At 40.8% G+C, this 20,851-nt stretch overlaps 1 protein-coding gene across 3 annotated transcripts in view; it reads left to right on the plus strand.

The window, feature by feature from the left end:
* The window catches only part of TGFA (transforming growth factor alpha), a 128,904-nt gene that overhangs the window by 96,377 nt on the left and 11,676 nt on the right, over positions 1-20,851 (plus strand). For 2 of the 3 annotated variants that reach the window (XM_043989276.1, XM_043989278.1), the window contains exon 3: positions 11,518-11,638. In XM_043989276.1, the coding sequence (XP_043845211.1) occupies positions 11,518-11,638 (121 nt within the window). The remainder of the gene's footprint in view (positions 1-11,517; positions 11,639-20,851) is intronic. The other variant, XM_043989277.1, reaches the window with a different exon arrangement.

Here is a 20,851-nt window from a genome sequence, read left to right on the forward strand (position 1 = left end):
TTCTGATCCTGAAATACTTAAGCATAGGATTAAACCTTTGGCAAGTTAACTTCTTGAACCTGCAGTTTTGTCATCTGTAAAATGAGAATATGAGGATTAGAATAGATGAAATCCCAGGTCCCTTCCATCTGTGACAACTTAAGATCCTGATGTATTTAATTGTCAAATGAATGGGACAGTAAATTCTCTCAACAGTCCTGTGAGAAAGATCATTATTAGTCCTACTTTATAGATAAGGAAATCTCACCATATTTCCTCCTAATGGAAAGAACAGTGTAAGTGGAGTCTCCAGACTTTGGTCAAGTCCCAACTCCACTATTTACTAGGAACATGTTTAGCAAGTTACTTCCCCTTTTGGGGTCTTAGGTCCCCGAGCTGTAAAATGAGGAAACTGGACTAGATGAACCTTCCAGCTCTAAGTCATACGGTCCTATAAACCAGGACTGAGAGAGTAAGTGACTAGGCCAGCAACACAGTTACTGCTCACCCAGGTGACTTCGCTCTTACCCCAGGGATCTGTTACAATACACTGACTAATGCACCAGACTCACCTCATCCCCAATGAGATTTCATTCTTGAATTTCTAAAATATAGTATATGTTTGTGAAAGAAGGTGGGAACTCTCCTACAGTCCTTCCAAATTCATCCTACTATTTCTACCTGGTCTCTAAGATTCAGGTGGACCTAGCCTAATCAGGACTCCACAGGGATCCCAAAGCTGACGGAAGAGTCTGTAGGTAGATAATAGGACAAAGTCAGTCATATATGAGGTTATGAGTTCCCCAAGGGCCATATTCGTTAACTCATTTTACAGCCCACAGCACAGTTTCACAGGACTCCACTTATTAAAAATCACTTAATGATTGCTCTTGTTGTTAATCACTATCAAGTGATTACCCATATCCATTATTATCTGCTCTAATAAGAGTCAAACAGATGGTAACTGAATAACCAAAAACTTTCATGGGCCAGCATTAGACATTTTGTTTTGAGTAGCTACTACTACATGAAAGAGAACAGAGCCAGATCTATTGTTTAACATTACATTGATGCTTTGAAAGATCTATAAACTCATGTGGGCATTTCCTCCAGTGAGGTGGGTTACAAGTCTTACACATTCCATGACTTTTTATAGCCAAAAATATTCTGGGAATGAGACTGTACTTTATTAGGCTGGTCTTCAGACAAGAGATATATGGTCCATTACCTGAACAGTTTGGAGAGCCTTTCCAACTTGAAAACGTAGTAAATATATATGCTACTGGCCCAGTTTTCAAGAACTCAGTCAGAGTGAGACATTTGCTGGGCCTGCTGTCCTCTGTCCTGGCAAGACCACATATGGAATATTGTCTTAAGTTTTGAACAGGATATTTTAGATGAGACATTGAAAAACAGGAACAGGTCTATGAAGGGTGACCAGAACAGAGAAGGCACTAAAGATTATGCCATTTGAGGATTTGTTCAAGAAAATAGAGATATCTAGCCTGGAAAAAAAAAAAGTGTCATGGGGCAGGGAGACACGACATGACAACACTGTAACTCTATTTATGTAACATCTGTTTCATTATACTCTCACATAGGGGCAGCTAGGTTGTGCAGTGGATAAAGTTCCAGACCTGGATTCAGGAGGACCTGAGTTCAAATCTGGCCCCAGACACATGATACTTACTAGCTGTGTGACCCTGAGCAAGTCACTTAACCCTCATTGTCCTGCCAAAAAAACCTAAAACATTATACTCTCACACAGGGACTACAGATACTATACTGTATTTTTAAGAGCCAAATGGAATACTGAGGTAGTTTGAGGTGGCATTTTGGAGTTATAATTATAGCTATCACAATCAGGTTTGATTTGTTAGATAAAACTTATTATTATTTTTAAAGATGGATATTGACATACTTAATAGTAGTGCAGTGTTTTGTGACTGGAGAATCATGGGAGGCTCCTAATTTTAGGAGTAGATCTAGAGGATAAAAATAAAGGACATCATAAGAATCTTAAAAATAAATGTCCAAGAGCTAAGAGACTGGAAGTTAATTCATAGTAAGGTCAGGTCTAGGAAACCCACCAAATCAGTACTCTATGAATTGCTTGATATATTCAAGCATTCAAAAATACTAGAGACCTTAATAGAAAGGAATAATACCTGGGACCTGATTTACACACCTCCTCCTAAGGAAGAAGAAGATTTGGTTGATAGAAGAGATAAAACTGGTGGGGCAGGGATAAGAAGGCCCAAGTTGCCAAGGGGCACTTGCCTCAGAAAGATTCAACCTTAACTGACTCTGGGATATCTCCTCCTGTGAGCCACAAAAATAGAATAAAGGAGCCACACTAAAGATGAAGATTCAAAACCAGAAGCTCTCAGGAAATATTTTGAAGGAGGCAACTATGGACAAAACTATTCTACTTGGAATGATAGTGCCACAGGGGAATGGTGGCCAACAAAAACAAAGATCAGGAATTACAGGACCAGCTGTTTATAGCTTTGACCAGGAGCATGGAGTAGAATAGCTTGAGAAGAATTTCCAAAAGAAGAGAAGCAGCTAGAGAATTTAAAGAAACAGCATAGAGAAGAAGGCTTGAAGGAGCAGCTAGAACATGCTGTACAAAGGCATCTTACTCTAATGGAAGAATGAAGGTGGAACAAGAAGAGTTTTGAGGCTGTCATTCAAGTTAAGGAATAGGAGTTAGAAAAGAACAAAGAAGAGAAAGAGAAAATGAGAGTAGAGAAGAAAAGACTCTCAAACTGTGAATTATGTACTGGAGCAGAGATATCAAGTACACACTGGAACCACATTAAAATATAATTGGGAAACATTTAACAAAATAAATAAAAATACAATAGAACATAGATAATATTAATTTGAGATTTTCTAAGTCAATATGCAACCCCAGGGATCCTTAACAGGTTTAGCAGCCTATTTCTTTTTGAGTTTGACACCACTGTGCTAGAGAACCGGCTCCAGTATATCATTTGGTCAGAACACTTTTGAGGCTGCCACTTTGTACCCAGTTTCTGCTCATCTTGTATCAATAAACAGATGAAGTGGAAGGTAGAGTGTCCCATTTGTTAACAGGATATTGAATCTAAGACCAAGTGCTCCCTGGTCCTGAACAACTGCCTCAACAAGATGGTAGAAATTCAGAAATAAAAGGGTGACATGTTGTTTTCATTAAAGAAAGAAAAGCCAAGAGCCTACTCTGAACACCAAGCTCTGGGTAACATATGTGACTGAGGTACAGGGAGACTTCAACATGAATCTGAAAAGACACTGGGCAGGAGTCGACCTGCTCTACTATATGGTAGCTGTAGCCCTTTGGAATTGAGACCTAGGTAAATTACACTGGACTTTTCCCAACTTGACAAACTTCTGCCTCCATGATTGGGTTTAATACTACCTTGTTTACCATAGCAGTGCCCCAACTTTGGGTTTGATTTCTACTTGTCACTTTACCTGCTCTGCTTTCATCATATGTTGAATGGAGTGGTGATTGGTGCCTCCCCTTACCTATAAAACATACACATTGTCATTTTGTAAGGAATCTGGGAATTGAGAAAACTAGATGGCTAAGACATCTTACTGCAGGAGAAAAATTTGGTATAGTTCTCTTAGATGGATTTAAAAGTCATCTTGAAAATAAGCTGTCTTTTCCTAGAGATAAAATGTATCAGCTGCTCAGCGGGATGTTTGTTTCTTTTTTTAGTTCTATCCTTTTCAGCTCCAAGAAAGCTTCACAAAACAAACCCCAGCAGCTCACACTGATTGGAGCAGAGAAAGCACCTGGATCCAGAAGCATGTGATACACCATTAGTAAACATCAGTCAGGAAGACCAAGTCAGATCTCACTGCCTCACAGCAGATGTGCTATGTAAGACCTCACCCAATCATGGTTTCCTTTGTGCCCTGATGGGTGCTACCTAGTGCCTTACTTAGCTGGAAAGGCTCCTAGGGTTGACACACCTCAGAGTATAGTTATACTGCTAGCTAGTCTGAACCGTCTAAATGGTCAGGTTTAGATAAGATAGGACTAGATTTCGGATGAGAATTGTGCTCAGTCCATACTATTTACCTAGATCAGGTATAAGAAAAGACAGATCAAGGGATGGAAGAGAGCCAGAACTATTCAACTAGCAATCAGACTAATTTACAATGTCCCAGGGAACACTGGACAAATTGATACTCAAGTGACTAGGTGTGATTCCTGTTAATGAATTATATGTCCCATGTTGTTGCGTACTTTTAAATTTGTTAGTGCACTGTTATACATATATTTTTATTTCATTTATTAATATCCCATTTTTATTTCATTTATTAATATCTCTTTTAAATTTCATTTATTAATATTATTATTAGTGGTTTAGTGATTTCTTCCATATTTAAGACAGCCTATGAAGTGGTATTAGAACAGATTTGAGAAAAGGGGAAATTGTGCTTATTAAAGTAAATTAAGCCAGTATGGTCTCCCTTACTCTTTGGTTGTGAGACAAGTCATCACTGCTTAGCTCCTGATGCTTGTCATTTTGGAGGTCAGAAAAAGTATTAGCATGAACAAGTTGGATTGGATATGCTATAAAGTCCCATTGAGCTCTAAATCAATGATCCTCTGAATGCTTGGCTTCTTGGTGATCTGTGTGAAATGATTTATCAGTAATGCATTTATTAGCTGGATTGTGACTGGACAGTGTCACCAGATGAAGAACTTCACTCCTGCAAATAGTCAAGTCAATCCAAATGAGGAATCCATAAAGTCAGACACTTTACCTTGGAAGAGCACCATGTGGGTCTTAAGATTTCATGATTCCAGAATCACCAAAGTTCAGGATGTTCCCATTCATTGAGGAAGAAGGCTTAAGCTGTTGAGCCTTATTACGATAGAAGATCAGATTAGATGAATAGGATGGACAATCAAATAATCAAATAGAAACAGGATGATTGACATCTTACCTTTGCCTATGTTCATCTACATGAACCTTATCTTCTCCTTTTGGTTCATTCATGCAGCCCTGTTAGGTACATCTTCCTTTACTTTATAACTCACTGACCGGGTACTTCACTATGTAGAATAGCTTGGAGGCTTATATGCATAGACATTCTCAAAGATAACTTCTAAAAAGATCAAAGAAGGCAGTCCCAAAAGTCCCTCTGGAGACTCCACTATTTATATTTATTCACCTAGGAAAGTATTCTTTTGTATCTACCCTTTGTTTCTTATCTCTAAGGCAGTCCCCCTATCCAAGATAAACACATTCCCTAAAATCTTATGGTGTCTCAGTTGTTTCAATAGTCTTTTTATGAAGTCTTATCAAAGGTTTTTGGGGAAATCCAAATAAACTCATTTACTGATTTTATCTGTCCATATTATTTACCCCTGAGGAAATCTAGTAGGTAACTGAGAAGCAATGTAAATATTCAGAGAAGCAATGCAGACATTATTGTTATTTAGTCATTTCAGTTGTGTCTGACTCTTTGTGACCCCATTTGGGGTTTTCTGAGCAGTTTGCCATTTCCTTCTCCACTTCATTTTACACATGAAGGAACTGAGGCAAACAAGGTAACTGCCTTGCCAAGTGTCTGAGACTGAATTTCAATTCAGAAAAGATGAGTCTTCCTGATTTCCATTGCAATACTCTATTCCCTGAGCCACTTAGCTGACATATAGAGAAGCAATGCATAAAGGTTGTTTATGGAGTCACTTCTTTTTCTACATGAATTGTGGAATTTCACTTCCATACCTAACTTGCCCAACAAGTCATATAGCTAATTAATAATTGAACCAAAGGGGCCGCTAGGTGGTGCAGTGGATAAAGCACCAGCCCTGGATTCAGGAGTACCTGAGTTCAAATCCGGCCTCAGACACTTGACACTTACTAGCTGTGTGACTCTGGGCAAGTCACTTAACCCCCATTGTCCCGCAAAAATAAATAAATAAATAAATGAAAAATGAACCAAAACTAGAATTGGATTAATTTTAATTCAGACTATTTTTAAAAAGCAGGATGGGGGAACAGATCCAGTATTTGGCGTGGTGACTAGCACCCCTGCAATTTGGACTTTAATGGCCCTTTAGAAATGACAAGAGATCCAAGCGCATACTGTCACCCAAATACTGAATGGGGAGGATCTACACCACCCTCACTACACCATGAAAGGTGCAGAGTACAAGAGAGAAAGAGGTCATAGGAAAATTACTACTGTAAGGCTTTCTTAAAATGTTTATCTATCGGGGCAGCTAGTGGATAGATCACCGGCCCTGGAGTCAGGAGTACCTGAGTTCAAATCCAACCTCAGAACATTGACACTTACTAGCTGTGTGACCCTGGGCAAGTCACTTAACCCCAATTGCCTCACCAAAAAAGAGAGAGAGAGAGAGAGAGAAAATGTTTATCTATCGTGTTTCAAATGTTTCTTAAGCAAGAAAGGAGTTTGCAGGAGATTGTATTAATAGTTTACCTTGCATTTTTAAAAATCAACCTCTCCAATATTTTTGCCAAGAAAGCCCCAAATGTGGTCACAAAATTGCATATGACCAAAGCAACTGAACAACAAACAACAACAATATGAGATATAGTGGATATTATTATTATTACTTGACATATGAGGACCCCCTCCCTTCTTCCCTTGAAAACTAAATCACCTGACCACAGTCATACAACTAATTAGTGGCAAAACCGAGAGTGTGGTAGAAATCAAGGCTCTTTGCTCCTATTCCTGTGTTATTTCTTTTATACCACAATACTTTACAGTACTTGTAATAACTAAAACTGTTTTTCTCTTTTAAAAAAACTTTATTAATGAAATATATAAAGTGAATAAGGTGGAAGGGAATAGCAGAACACTAGGGGAGTTTGTTACTTAGAAGAATCCTGTCTCCTCTATTTACTAACTGTGCAACAAGGTGCAAATTGTTTTCCCTTTCTGGCCTAAATTTTCCTCATCTATATGAGAAGTTTGGACTTAATGCTCTTTAACATCCTTTCTAACTTCTAGATACTGTAATCTTATATATAACTGAGAGTAAGAATCACAGGTAATCAGCAGAGCAAGTGACATTGGGGAGTGAGGTCTCTGGCATACCAACATACCCTCAACAGTCACCATCCCATCCCATGAGGTAATGGATGGGAAAGCACTTTTTAAAAAGTTGTTATTCAGACCGTATTTATAATCACCACCACTGTCTGAACCTATGTCTTAATTATACAATTTGATCCTAAATTCTGCCTTGACACATTGCTATGACTCTAACATGAGCTCATAGGCATTCTAAACATGCAGGCCCCGGGAGAGGAAAAAGTCGCCTGTATTCTAATCCTGATTCTACTGTTGTCTTTTGTGATCTTAGGCAAGTTGCTTTCACTCTTTGGGACTATTCTGGACTATTTGGGACTGAAGCTCAGGGGTGGGGATAAAGGGAAGGTAACTGAAGAAGAAGTAGACTTACCACTCAACCCTGAAATAAAAAAGAAGGTTGCTCAACACTCACCTGTCAAAGGTGGCAGCAAAGAGGCTGAAATAGGCTATGCGGGGAAGGCTATTAGGGCTACTGTTTACAAGTCCAGAACTTTCTGTCCATGAGACTATATTACTAGAACTTTGAGCATGGTGGTCTTTAGGCCGTGTTAGGAGGGAGGAGTTAATGATGATCCTGGAAAAGGATTCCTCTTGGTCTTGGCACTCCATTATACCAAGCTGTTACCAGCTCAGGTAGAGGAACTCTTTGACACAGTTATTCCTTGTGTTAGAGCAGCACACTATTGGGAGATGTAGGCAAAAGGTTAGGAGGTTTTGTAGGGAGGGGATAGGATCTTACCCATTTGTTTTCCTATTTCAGCAGTTATAAGTAGGGAGATGCCAATCAATGAGGTTGCATGGGCAATGGAAGTTTCTAAATGGAAGATTTCAGAAAAAGGGAGAGGGTAGGCAGGCAAGAAGAAGACATGTGTCTAGGTGAGAGACAGCCTGTTGGAAGGAAGGGGGAAAGAGGGGGGGAGAGGGAGAGGGAGAGGGAGAGGGAGAGAGAGTCAGTCTAGGACCAAAAAGGCTTTCTGACTACCACACAGGGTCTGTTTCCTCATCAAATAAAATTATGTATGTCTCTATATGTATATAAAGTACTTTGCCAAGCTTAAAGCCATATCCAAATGTTAACTGTCATCATTATTATTATCATCTGTCTAAAAGAAACTGTAATACTCAATCTACTTATGAGTTAATAGATGAGAAAGTGCTTTGGTAAGTAAAAAACTCTTTGGAAATGAAAGTTTGTTTTTGGCACTAAGTGGTTTTAAGACAGTAGGTTTTGTGTTGTTGTATTTGTTGTTGTTAATTCAATCAGCAAACATTTATTAAGTGTCTATGATGATCCAGGGCTCAAATACAAGAGTGAGACAGACCCTCTCCTCAAGAAGCTTATATTCTGGGGACAGCTAGGTGGCAAGGCCAGTAGATAATGCACTGGCCTTGGATTCAGGAGGATCTGAGTTCAAATCCATCCTCAGACACTTGACACTTACTAGCTGTGTGACCCTGGGCAAGTCACTTAACCCTCATTGCCACGAAAAAACAAAAACAAAAACAACAAGAAGTTTATATTCTATCAAGTGTAATTTTCGTTCAGAATTACATGTACTTGTCTGATGTTGATGAGGTTAGGTGCAGGCCATCAGGACTGGGGCAGAATTGAGTCATGGGTGTCTGGACTTGCTAGTCTGAAGATAGTGAACTGCTGCTTGTGGGTGAGAGAAAGGAAATGGAGCAATCAAGCTAGTTGTTGTGAGGGAAGGGGGGAATGTAGTCCAAGGAATCCTGGATGTCTTATAGCCAGAAACAAAGATTCTTGACTAACATTTTTCTTTAAATCTGAAATGTGGTTCCTAGAGAAGGCAGGGTAGGGAAAGGGAAGGGAATAAGTATTTGTAGTATTTGTTTAGTGGCTACAATGTACCAGGCATGTGTTAAGCACTTTATAAACATTATCTCATTTGATCCTCAAAATAGCTCTACAAAGTAGGTGCTGTTACTATCTCCATTTTTACAGTTGAAGAACTTGAAACAAACAGAGATTAAGTGACTTGCCCAGGGTCACACAGCTAGTAAGTATCTGAGCCCAGATCTGAAGTCAGGTCTTCCTGACTCCAGGCCCAGTGCTCTATCCACTGTACCACTATGGGGAATAATGGGAAAATTACCTGCCTGCATTCAACCACATCCTGGCTCTGTCACTTACTAACCTTGTGTAGTTTTAGAACTGAAAGGGGGGCAGCTAGGTGGTGCAGTGGATAGAGCAAAGGCCCTGGAGTCAGGAGTACCTGAGTTCAAATCCAGCCTCAGATACTTAACACAAACTTACTAGCTGTGTGACCCAGGGCAAGTCACTTAACCCCAATTGCCTCACTAAAAAAAAACAAAACAACAACAACAAAAAAAAGAACTGAAAGGAACCTTGGAGATTATCTAAGCTGCAGCACCTTCATTTTACAAATGAAGAAATATGGTCTTAGGGAAAAAATAATTTTCCTAAGGCTCCACAGATACTAGATAGAAGAGCCAACATTCAAACCCAGATCTTGAAGCTACTTTGGAATTTTGAGGCTTTCCTGAAAAATGACCTCTTGGCCAATGAAGTTGAAAGCCCCCTTATTCCAAACACATTTTAACTCACACAAGGGAAGGCATTGGACATAACTTAAGATAGGAATAGGGTCAAGGTAAACAGTTCAGGGCATCTGGATTTCAGTCACGTAAGGCAGGTGCTCTCAAGCGTGGTAATCTCAAGGTTGCAGCAGCAACACAGCGGGTCAGGGATGGTCCTGTGAGAAGCTCCAGGTTATACCAAATTCTTGTCATTTCTCTGAGTTCTACAGAGGATGCCTCTGGTCCATTAATGCATTTGAGAGACAAGAGTGTCACAGAGAGGGTGGGGTCCACTGAGGAATGTCTGATTGATTTCTCATCTCAGCAGGGAGATTCCAGGGATTGATTGGTGAGGCCCAGTTGAGTACACCATGAGACATGTAGTTTCTAGCATGAACCATTTCAGATACAAAATATTAGAGAAAAGAGGCAGGCTAGAAGATACCAGAAAGCAGGAGGGGATCAATCTGGAATGGAGACAACCTGTTACAAATAACCTTTGCATAGACCTCAAACCTTACAACCCTATTTTTTTTTTTTAGTGAGGCAATTGGGGCTAAGTGACTTGCCCAGGGTCACACAGCTAGTAAGTGTTATGTGTCTAAGGCTAGATTTGAACTCAGGTCCTCCTGAATCCAGGGCCAGTGCTCTACCCACTGCACCACCTAGCTGCTCCACAACCCCTTAAAAAAACACCACGAAGTTTGGGAGGATGGTGAGTGGGAAGGACTTCTGCAATCATCTAGTCTAGCCCTTCCATTTTACAGATGAGAGAAACCAAGTCTTAGAAAGGGAGAGTGACTTGCTACTGAGTAGAAGAGCCAAAATTCAAAATTACATCTTGTGATTTCAAATCCAATTCTTTATTTTTCCATCATTGCTTCTAATGACCATGAATCTTCTAAAATCTTTTCCAAGTCTCGGTTTCTTCATTTGTAAAACTGATAAACTTGGGTTAGATTATTTTGAGGGATTTTTTCAATTCTAACATACTGTATATAAATCAGGTGTGACACTAGCAATGTCACGGGCATATGACTTGGTTCCAAGTTTTTAAGAGACAGTGTGGGTGGCGGTCAGAGTGACACAGCTGCTTCTGAACTTGGGCCAATGATTTTTATGCCAGCTGTGCCTGAAACTTGTGATGAGACTTTAAATGCATGTCTTAAACTCCTTTCTTGCTCTTCAGTTCCCTTATTTATAAAATTAGTTGCGATGAATAGCTAATAAAATTGATGTTGGTTTTCAAATGGAAAGTGCTGTAGCATTTAAGTAGGAGAATTATCCTGGCAACTTCCAATAACTCTTAATCCTTCCCCTCCCCAATAATGAGATTGAAAATGTCATCCTACAGCAGCTGAAATTTATATGGTGGACATCACCTCTGACTCTGCCAAGAATGTTTAAATTGACTATTAAATGTTCATAATAATAATAATGTCTACTTACATAGTGCTTTAAAGTTAGCAGAGTCCTTTATAAACAGTATCCCTTTTGAATCATAACAACCCTCCAAGGTAGGTATTTTACAGATAAGCATACTGAGGCTTGGCAAGCTTGAGTCAATGGTAGAATCAGGATTCAAATTCTGTTGTCTAGTAAGTCCAATGTCCTTTCTATTACATCATGATGCCTCCCACATGGATCAAATAGCCCATGTTTCATGAGGGATTTCAGACTAGTTTGGTGTTCTCTCCTCAAAATTTACCATCAAGTAACATTTGCCCAGAGTCATTCCTTTGTAGGCAATGGGATAACATATGCATCTACTGCCAACACAGCATGCTGCACAAAGCAAACCCATAATAAGTGTTTACTGAATGAACGATCCTGGTGCATTCCACCTGATGTCTGACCCCATTCTTTTTCTTGTCGCAGCAGGTCCCCCTATGGCAGCCGCAGTGGTTTCACATTTTCATGAGTGCCCAGATTCCCACAGTCAGTACTGCTTTCATGGAACCTGTAGGTTTTTGGTGGAGGAGGAGAAGCCAGCATGTCAGTAAGTATCTCCTAGTCTGTGGACCTCTGAATCCCCATGTGCAGGTGTGGTGCTATCCACCAGCAAGAAATAATTGACTTGATGGGTCATTTCCCACAAAGGTGGTGGAGAAGGGTCGATCAATCAAGATCTATCAAAGCACTATATGGGCTACTATAAGGAATATCAAGAAGAACATTATATGGGTTACTCCCTTCAAGGTGTTTACTGTCTAATTGGGGAAATAATATATGTTCATGTAAATATAACAACGTGTCTCTCCCTTTCCCTCTCTCCCTTCTTCCTTTCTCCTTTCCTTCTTCCTTCTCTCCTCCGTTTCCCTTTCTCCCTCTACTTCTCTTTTCTCCCTCTCCCTGCCTCCTTTCTTCCTTTCTCCCTTCTGTCCCTTTTCCTCTCTCTCCTTCTCCCCTCTCCCTTTCTCTTTGCCTTTCCTTCTCTCTTCTGTCCTTCTCCCTCTTTCCTTCTCCCTTTCTTCTTTTCTCTTTCTCTTTCCCTCTCCTTCCCTGCAATTCTGTAGCTCAATAGTGTCAAACTCATATAGAAAGTGGGGTCACTAATCCAAGGATAAGGATCCTTATGGGCCACATATTGCCTTAATTTTAAGCTGTAATATGATCTATGTTTTGTTAGGTTTTTGTTGATTTTGTTAAATATTTCCCAGTTACATTTTAATCTGGTTCAGGCCTCACTCAAGAGCACTATGGGAACCATGTGGTATAAATCTCAACAGTTCAGATCACAACCCTCCATGTCTGATTAGATAGCTAATTGTTGTTGCTTTTTTTTTTTAATGCATCACCTGGTATGTCATGTTCTATTTGCATAGGATCAAGCTAGAAGGGAACCCAAGAGAGTCCTAGTCCACCGTCTTCACTTTACAAATTAGGAAATTGAAGTCCAGGGAGGTTAAGAGATTTGCCCACGGTGACTCAGGTAGCAAGGGACAAAGGTGGGGAGTAAATCCAGGTCTTCCAACTCCAGAACCAGTCAGATCTCTTTGCATTCACTGTGCCATGTTGCCTCCAAATGTCATCAGATCCATAGTCAAAGTTGGATGTCACAGAACCATTCCATTGACATGGCGCTCGAGAGGTCATAGTTACTTCCATGTCACTGGGCATTGGACTTGAGAAGAATCTGGTTATGATAAATATCAAGGCCATCCTTAATTCAACGAGATTTATTAAGTTGGTATTGGGGATCCCAAGACAAACTGTATAGAGAATTAAATAGAAGGTAACCAAGAAGCCTCCAAAAGGTAGCCTGTGAATGGTTGTGTGACGGTACATCAGAAAAGGACTTCGGTGCTACAAGGCAGTAATTTTGTAAGTAGTCCATACAGTAAGTACCATTGGAAGCCAAAGAATTCTGAGCAGAAGAGATTAGATTGTAGAAACAGTACAGAAAGGTTCAAAAGACACTGCATTTTGAATCAGAAGATCAGGGTTTGAATTCTGGTTTTGCTATTCACTAGCTAGGCCTCAGTTTCTTTTTTTTTTCTTTTTTCTTTTTTTTTTGGTGAGGCAATTGGGGTTAAGTGACTTGCCCAAGGTCACACAGCTAGTAAGTGTTAAGTGTCTGAGCCCGGATTTGAACTCAGGTACTCCTGAATCCAAGGCCAGTGCTTTATCCACTGCGCCACCTAGCTGCCCCATAGACCTCAGTTTCATCATCTGTAAAATGAGGGGTGTGGACTTAAATCTTTAAAGTCCTTCCAACTCTAAAGTATGATTCACGAAACTTTTTTCCAATAATGGATAAGATTTGAAAAGGTACAGAGAAGGTAGGGAGAGCAGTTTATGTGAGAGGTTTAAAGAAATGCTTTAAACAAGGCATGTTCAGGGGACTGTTAAGAGCCCACTTTGACATGGGTTTATTTAGAGTGGGAACAGTAGAAAGTAAATGTTTGTTATTTCGAAAAGGGAAATCAGGCATATATAACCTATATCAGATTGCTTTCTGTCTTGGGGAGGGGGGAGGGAAGGGAGGGAGAAAAATTTGGAACTAAAAATCTTAGGAAAACAAATGCTGAAAACTATCTTTACATGTTACTGGAGAATAATAAAATACTTTTTATGATATAAACAATAAAGGGGGAAAAAAAAGAAGAAAAAAGAGGAAAGAAAAGAAAAGGTAAACTGGGGCCAGCTTGTGGAAGGCTGTGAAAGGCACAGTGCTAAACTAATGAGTTTGAATTTTATTCTAAAATCAGTGGGGAGCCACTGAATATTTTTGAGCCTGGGTGGGGGAGCATGATCAAAGTGATGATTAGAGAATATTCGTTGAACAGCATATTGGAAAGGAGTTGAAGGCAGGGACTCCAGTCTTGGGTCTTCTTGGGCAAGTAATTTCCTCTCTCCCATTCTTTGTTTCCCCAGCTGTAAAATGAGGGGCTTGAATCAGATAAACAAACTGTGATGTCCCGTCCAGCCCTGAGTTTCAGTGTTTTTTGTGGTTTGGAAGCTAGTGTGGTAGTCTAAGAATTTAATGGTAAATTTAAAGTTTTCTTCTTGTATTCTGTGTTGCTTGTTTGAATTAAGGCCTTCTCCTTTCCATAGCTTTTGATGAAGCTCATAGCCCAAGCATCTCCTTCTCTGTCTTAGAAATGATGTAAGGCTTAGGAAGTCAATATTTGCAAATCCCTCTGATATCCTCAAAGAAAGGTTCTGCATAGATTTTTTAAATAGTCATTCTCATTACCTGTCATCATCATTAGCATTACTAAAATAACAATTAGGACCCTCATTAACTGATGCCGGTTAAGATTGTGTCCTGTGGTCCTCCAATGAATGTGGTATCCAGATACCCACCATCTGACCAGGAAGGAAATTTTTTGTCTTTCATTCTCAAATGGGAGAGAACTTCACTGAATTGCAATGAGATAGACAAGTGACATTCTTCCTTCCCTTGGGCCACAGAAGAGACTTTGTTGGCCAGAAAGAATGGCTTTGGCCTAAGCTGGGGGTGGGAATCTCTGAGCTGAGCACTTGATAATACAAGCTGCCCAACTAAAATGAGATCTTTCTGAGTAAGTAGATAAGTATATACTGAAAAACAACACTGATTATAGACCAGAATCCGGTTTTATACAAGCCAGACTTGGAGGGGGGTGGGTGGGAGTGGAGTACAGCCTATATTCGGACCAATGTAGTAATTGGAAAGACTAGATAGGAGCTCGTGTAAATATTTGTATGTCTGAGTGGCAGAACATTGAAACAAGCCCTAGCCAGCCAATCACAGCCTTAGAGAATAAAACACACAAATGAACCACACTTTTGGATTCTTCTAGGATTATGGTCCTAGAAATGTGAACTTTATCAAAACAAGATTATTCAGAGCCAAATTTCCCACAGGTACAATGTTCTAATTGGGGATTTGATTTCTGGAGAAAGCCCAAATGGCTTTTGACATCATAAAGTATAGGAGAGAGGAAAATGTAAATTGACTTGGGAATATACAGAAAATTCTCAACAAAAATATCCAATGATAAGGATACTTACTGTTGACAATTTATATCTGTTAGCCCTGTTTCCAATCCCACCTCCCCCTGCATATCTCCCTGCTAGCTTCTATCTATATCAGAAAACTCGATTTGAAAAATATCTATTCCAGGACAATAACAACATAAAGTCATGGGAAACATAAAACTGGAAATGGGTATGGAATATTTCAATCCTGAGGACACACCCAAGCTATACCTCTTCCTCTCACATTCCTTCCATCTTCTGGTATTCACTAAATCCTAGATTTTTACTAAACACATGTCACGTCCTCTGCAAAGCCAGCTGCTCCTCTCCCACACTGCCTGACACAGGTGGAATTGGAGAATTGCTTTTTACTTATTACCCCTTCTCCTCTTAAGTTCACTCTTTGCCATCTAGATCTTCGTTGCTGTCGTCCATCCGTCCGTCCGTCCATAGCCCTCCAGGTCACTCCCCTTTAGTCATCACCTAAGTCAGTCTTCTGCACCCCAACTCCCGCCCACTTCAAACATCCTGACCTGGCTCTATAGCCATGCTCTCCAGGCTACTTCACCCAAACGTAGGAGAGGTCATTTCTTTACCCAGCCCTTGTTGCCTCCACCTTATCAAATTTGTCCCCATGATGTTTATCACACTCTTTCCCTTCTTCCCATTCACACAGCCAACATCCCAGTCCATGCCTTTATCACCTCTAGCCTAAGCTGTTGCAGTAGCCTCCTTATTGGTCTCTCTCCGGTCTCTCTTCTTTCCAAACCGTGGTGCATACATCTGCCAAAATCATCTTCAAGCATAGATCTGAGCATGCTGGAAAAATCCTTAATGACTCTTAACCGACTCTGTGATAAAACACAAACTTCTCAGCTTAGCATTTAAAGCCCTCCAGAATCTGACTTCAACCTCTTGGAATTGTGGTAAATGAATTCAAACTTTGCATGAGAGTTGGGGGGACCCTCCAAATTCCCCTGCTCTGTGGAAGCAGTCCTGCCTTTCCATGCTTTTTTCATAATAATGTATTCCTCTTCACACACTGAACTGTTAGCTATTCCCTGAACTCGTTTTCCATTTCCTGCCTCTTTGCCTTTATCCAGATCCCCATGTCCTACCTAGACTATACAACCTCCTCACTTTAACCTCTTAGACCTCCAGGAAGTCTTCTTTGATCTCTCAATCATGACTGCCCTCTCCTTTTATTTTTTTATTTTTGTGGGGCAATGGGGGTTAAGTGACTTACCCAGGGTCACACAGCTAGTAAGTGTCAAGTGTCTGAGGCCGGATTTGAACTCAGGTACTCCTGAATCCAGGGCTGGTGCTTTATCCACTGCGCCACCTAGCCGCCCCCCCCCTCTCCTTTTTTTATTAACATATTTACTTATGTGCATATTAGGGAATGTAAACTCCTATGAAGGCAGAATGGTTTTTTAACATTTTTTTCATTAAAATCTCAGCCCCTTACATTGTGCCTTGCCTTTAAATGTCAGCTAGTTGTGACTGAGAATAACATTATAGTTAGAGGCTAAAATTACTATGACAAAATGACAAAGATCTTGGAGAATCTAAAGCCATGAACTTCAAAGGAGAAGCCATCAATAATATTGGCAGAACAAAAGTTTGGATGTGGTAATAGGGAACAAGGAGATCACCTTGTACATTGGGAGTGTGGGGCAGGGCAGAGCTTGAGAAAAGGGGCAGACCTTCCAAAGAGGCCAGGTTGCAAAGGGTATCCTCAACTCTATACACTCAATTTGCCTTTCTATGAAACTGGCAACCCTGATGGGAGCTGGTCATATTCCAGATTCGTCTAGGCACAGGAGTTTGTCATGTTATAAAAGACTATCATAAAAAGGATGATAGCTTGCAGTTCCATATAGCGTTTTAAGATTACAAAATACTTTATACATAGCAACTCTTTAAGGAAATATTATACACACACACACACACACACACACCTGTTTTACAAATGAAAACAGAGATATCACACAACTTGCTGGTTTTCTGATTCCAAGACCAGTGCTATTTCTACCATGTGATGAAAAATGGTGACTCAACTGTAGCAACTCACAGGGTAGCCACTGACAAATCTCTTCACCCCTTTTATACTCTGGATCCTCATCCAGGTCATGTCCTCTGGCCATTATGTGTCCCCCCCACTGCTCTATCCTGAGCCCTCTTCTCTTCTTCCTCTATACTACTTCATTGGATGATCCCACCCCACCCCCCATGCATTTAATTACCATCTCTACGCTGATAATTCTGAAATCCATCTATCTTGCCCCAGCCTCTCTGCTGACCTACATCTTGCATTTCCAATCTCAAACTGGATGTCCAATAGGCATCTTAAACTTCATATGTCCTAAACCGAATTCATCTTATCCTCTAAACCCTCCCAGCCTCCTAACTTTCCCTTACTGTACAAGGAAATGCCATCCTTCTAGTCCCTCAGCTTTGAAATTTAGGAGTCACCCTGGACTCTTCTATCTCTCACCCCGTGCCCCACCACCCATATCTAATCTGCTGCCAAGGCCTTTCAGTCTCACCTTTGCAACATCTCTTGTATATGCTTCCCTCCCTCCATTGACACTGCCACCACGCTAGTGCAGGTCCTCCTTATCTTGCACCTGAACTATTGCATTAACCTGCTGGAGAGGCTGCCTACCCCAGTCTCTCCCTACTCCAACACATCCTTCATTCAACCACCAAAGTGATCTTCCTCCTCAAGTGACCTTGCCTTGTTGCCTCCTCAATTACTTCCATGGTTCCCTATTGCCTCCAGGATCAAATACAATATCCTCCATTTGGTTTTCAAAGCCCTTGGTAACCTATCTCCCTCCTACCTTTCCAGTTTTCTTATACCTTACTCTCCACCACATACTCCAATCCAGTGACCTGGCCTCCTGGCTGTTTCCCAAATAAGACCTTCTGTCTTTGTACTCTGGACATTTTTTCTGGCTGTTCCCCATGCCTAGAATGCTCTTCCCTCCTTCCCATGAACTGACCTCCCAAGTACCAACTAAAATCCCATCTTCTACAGGAAGTCTTTCCCAACCCTTCTTCATTGTAGTTAATGATTGCCTATTCTTCCTGTACATGCTTGTTTGTACATATTTGTTTGTTGTCTCCCCCATTAGATTTTTTTTTGCGGGGCAATGAGGGTTAAGTGACTTGCCCAAGGTCACACAGCTAGTAAGTGTCAAGTGTCTGAGGTCTGATGTGAACTCAGGACTTCCTAAATCCAGGGCTGGAGCTTCATCCACTGTGCCACGTAGCTACCCTCTCCCCCATTAGATTTTAAGGTCCTTGAAGCCAGGGACTGTCTTTCGCCTCTTTTTCTATCCCCAACAGTTAACACAGTGCCTGGCATATAGTGAGTGCTTAATAAGTGTTTATTGACTGAAGGCTTCAGTTTCAAGATCTCTTCCAGCTCTGGCATCCAGTGAGTCGATCTCTGACGCTGAGTATACCAGAGAGTAGGGGAAGAGCAGAAATTTTAGAAAAACGATCAAGTCCTGATTGAAAACCTACCCATAGATTGAATTCTAAGATGCCCGTGATACTGAGCTCTTTCTCTCTGGCCCAACAGAACTCACTTTGTTGATCGGGGATTGGGCCACTCAGTCCTTCCTTGGTTCCCCAGCTTGGCCCTGCTCAGGCCCGGCTCATCGGGAAGAACATTTAGAAAGCTGAGAAGCTCCTACTGGGTTTTCTGACCAGGGGCCAAACTCTCCCACTGAGCAGCTTGCATTGGCAGTTTGCCTTGGAGCCTGGAGGGGCCCTGCTTATACTTCATAGACATTTTAATTCTTCTTTTTTAAATGGAAATACACCCAGCCACGATGTTTGCTCCTGGGGAAACACCAAAGCATCCTTGTGGTCTTAAGGTTTAATCACAGACTGCAGGGGGGGGAAAGGGAAGAAGGTGGGGACACTGGGGGAGGGGAGGACCTGGGGGAAAGCATACACCTGGCTGGAACGCTTGAATGCTTTGCCTTTCATCCAGTTACACTAGGCTCTTTATGTGGATCAGTTAATTATCATTAACCTTTCTCTGATGGAAGTCAAGTGAGTCCCATTTTTACAAATGAGTAAAGAAAGCTGTGAGGGAAGCTGTGACTTTGTCCACTGTAGCTGTAGGCCTATGATGAAATGGAAAGAACATTAAATTTTGATTCAGAAGAGCCTGGGCTTCTATCTTGGTTTTAGCTATTTAATTAAGCCCATTTTACTAAGCAGTTACCCTCTGGGTGCTAGGGATAAAAAAGACAACAAACAGCCCCTGCCCTCAAATAGCTTACATTCCACATTATTAATTTTCTGCACTGTGAACTTGGGTTTGACTCCTTACCACATTGCTTTTGAAAATAAGGAGTTAGGGGGGCAGCTAGGTGGCGCAGTGGATAAAGCACCAGCCCTGGATTCAGGAGGACCTGAGTTCAAATTTGGCCTCAGACATTTGACACTTACTAGCTGTGTGACCCTGGGCAAGTCACTTAACCCTCATTGCCCTGCCAAAAAAAAAAAAAAGGGGGAGTTAAACTAGAAGGTCTTTAAACTTCCTTTCAGTACTACACCCTATGATCTCATGAATCTATGATTTCCGCTAATAACCCAGGCTTTGACCTGAGGAAGTCTTGCCTCCTGGGAGAATTTACTCCTAATGCCTTCCATTCACAAAAATTTAGCTTCTTTTATGTTACCACAATGTAGAAGCATGTTGTTCAGTTGTGTCTGACTCTTCGTGACCCCATTTGAGGTTTTCTTGGCATAGGTACTAGAGTGGTTAACCATTTCCTTCTCTACCTCATTTTACTAATGAGGAAACTGAGACAAGCAGGGTTAAGTGACTTGCCCAGGGTCACACAGCTAGTAAGTGTCTAAGGCTGGATTTGAACCCTGAAAGACAGTCTTCCTAATTCTGAGCCCAGTGCTCTATCCAATGTACCACATAGCTGCTTGATAAATGCTTATTCCTCCCTCTCTCCTTGTCTCTGTCTCTCTCTGTCTCTCTGTCTCTCTCTTCCCCCCCCACCCCCCTCCATTCTCCACTCAGCTGCCAAAGTCATCTTCCCACAGCTCACATCTGAGTATGTCATACTCTCCCACTACCCTTTTCCTTCTCTGGATCTCAGTGATTCCTTTTTCATAAAAAGACGCTCAAAATGTATATCTTGGGATCTGAAGCATTTTCTCCGTTTTGAACTTTAGCCTCAAATAAACACAAGCTGTTTTGTCTATTCATGAACCAATTCCCACTTTAACAGGGCCATGATGTTAAAGGTTTGAATCTTACCAGTTTCCTTAGGCGTCTACATGTTCCACAGCCCTCTGGACTTCCTGCAATCATCTCTTTCCATAGGAAAATTGGTTCCTCAAATATATAAATGACCCAAGGGCCTTTGTGGGATACTCAGAAATCTTGTTTTTCCAGGCTAGAGGTTGAGTCAAAATTCTTCCTTGCTTAAAGGTTTCATTCATGACACCTCATCCTCTTACCTATTTCCTTAAAAGTTTTAAAATCTAAAACTGAGAAAGTAAAGGTGCTATCTTTATGTATAGAAGTAGTGACTAACAAGTAACTGTCATTTTTTTTGCCATAAATAAGTTAAATAAAAAGTTGAATGATGTTTTCATCCTGTCTTTAAAAAGAAAGAAAATTTGGGGAAGGGTGTGAATATATATATAATGGACAGAGTGGTTGGCATATCATAAATGTGACAGGCAATGTTCACTTTCTTAG

This window comes from Dromiciops gliroides, chromosome 2, assembly GCF_019393635.1.
Source record: "Dromiciops gliroides isolate mDroGli1 chromosome 2, mDroGli1.pri, whole genome shotgun sequence".
In the NCBI taxonomy this organism is placed as follows: Eukaryota; Metazoa; Chordata; class Mammalia; order Microbiotheria; family Microbiotheriidae; genus Dromiciops; species Dromiciops gliroides.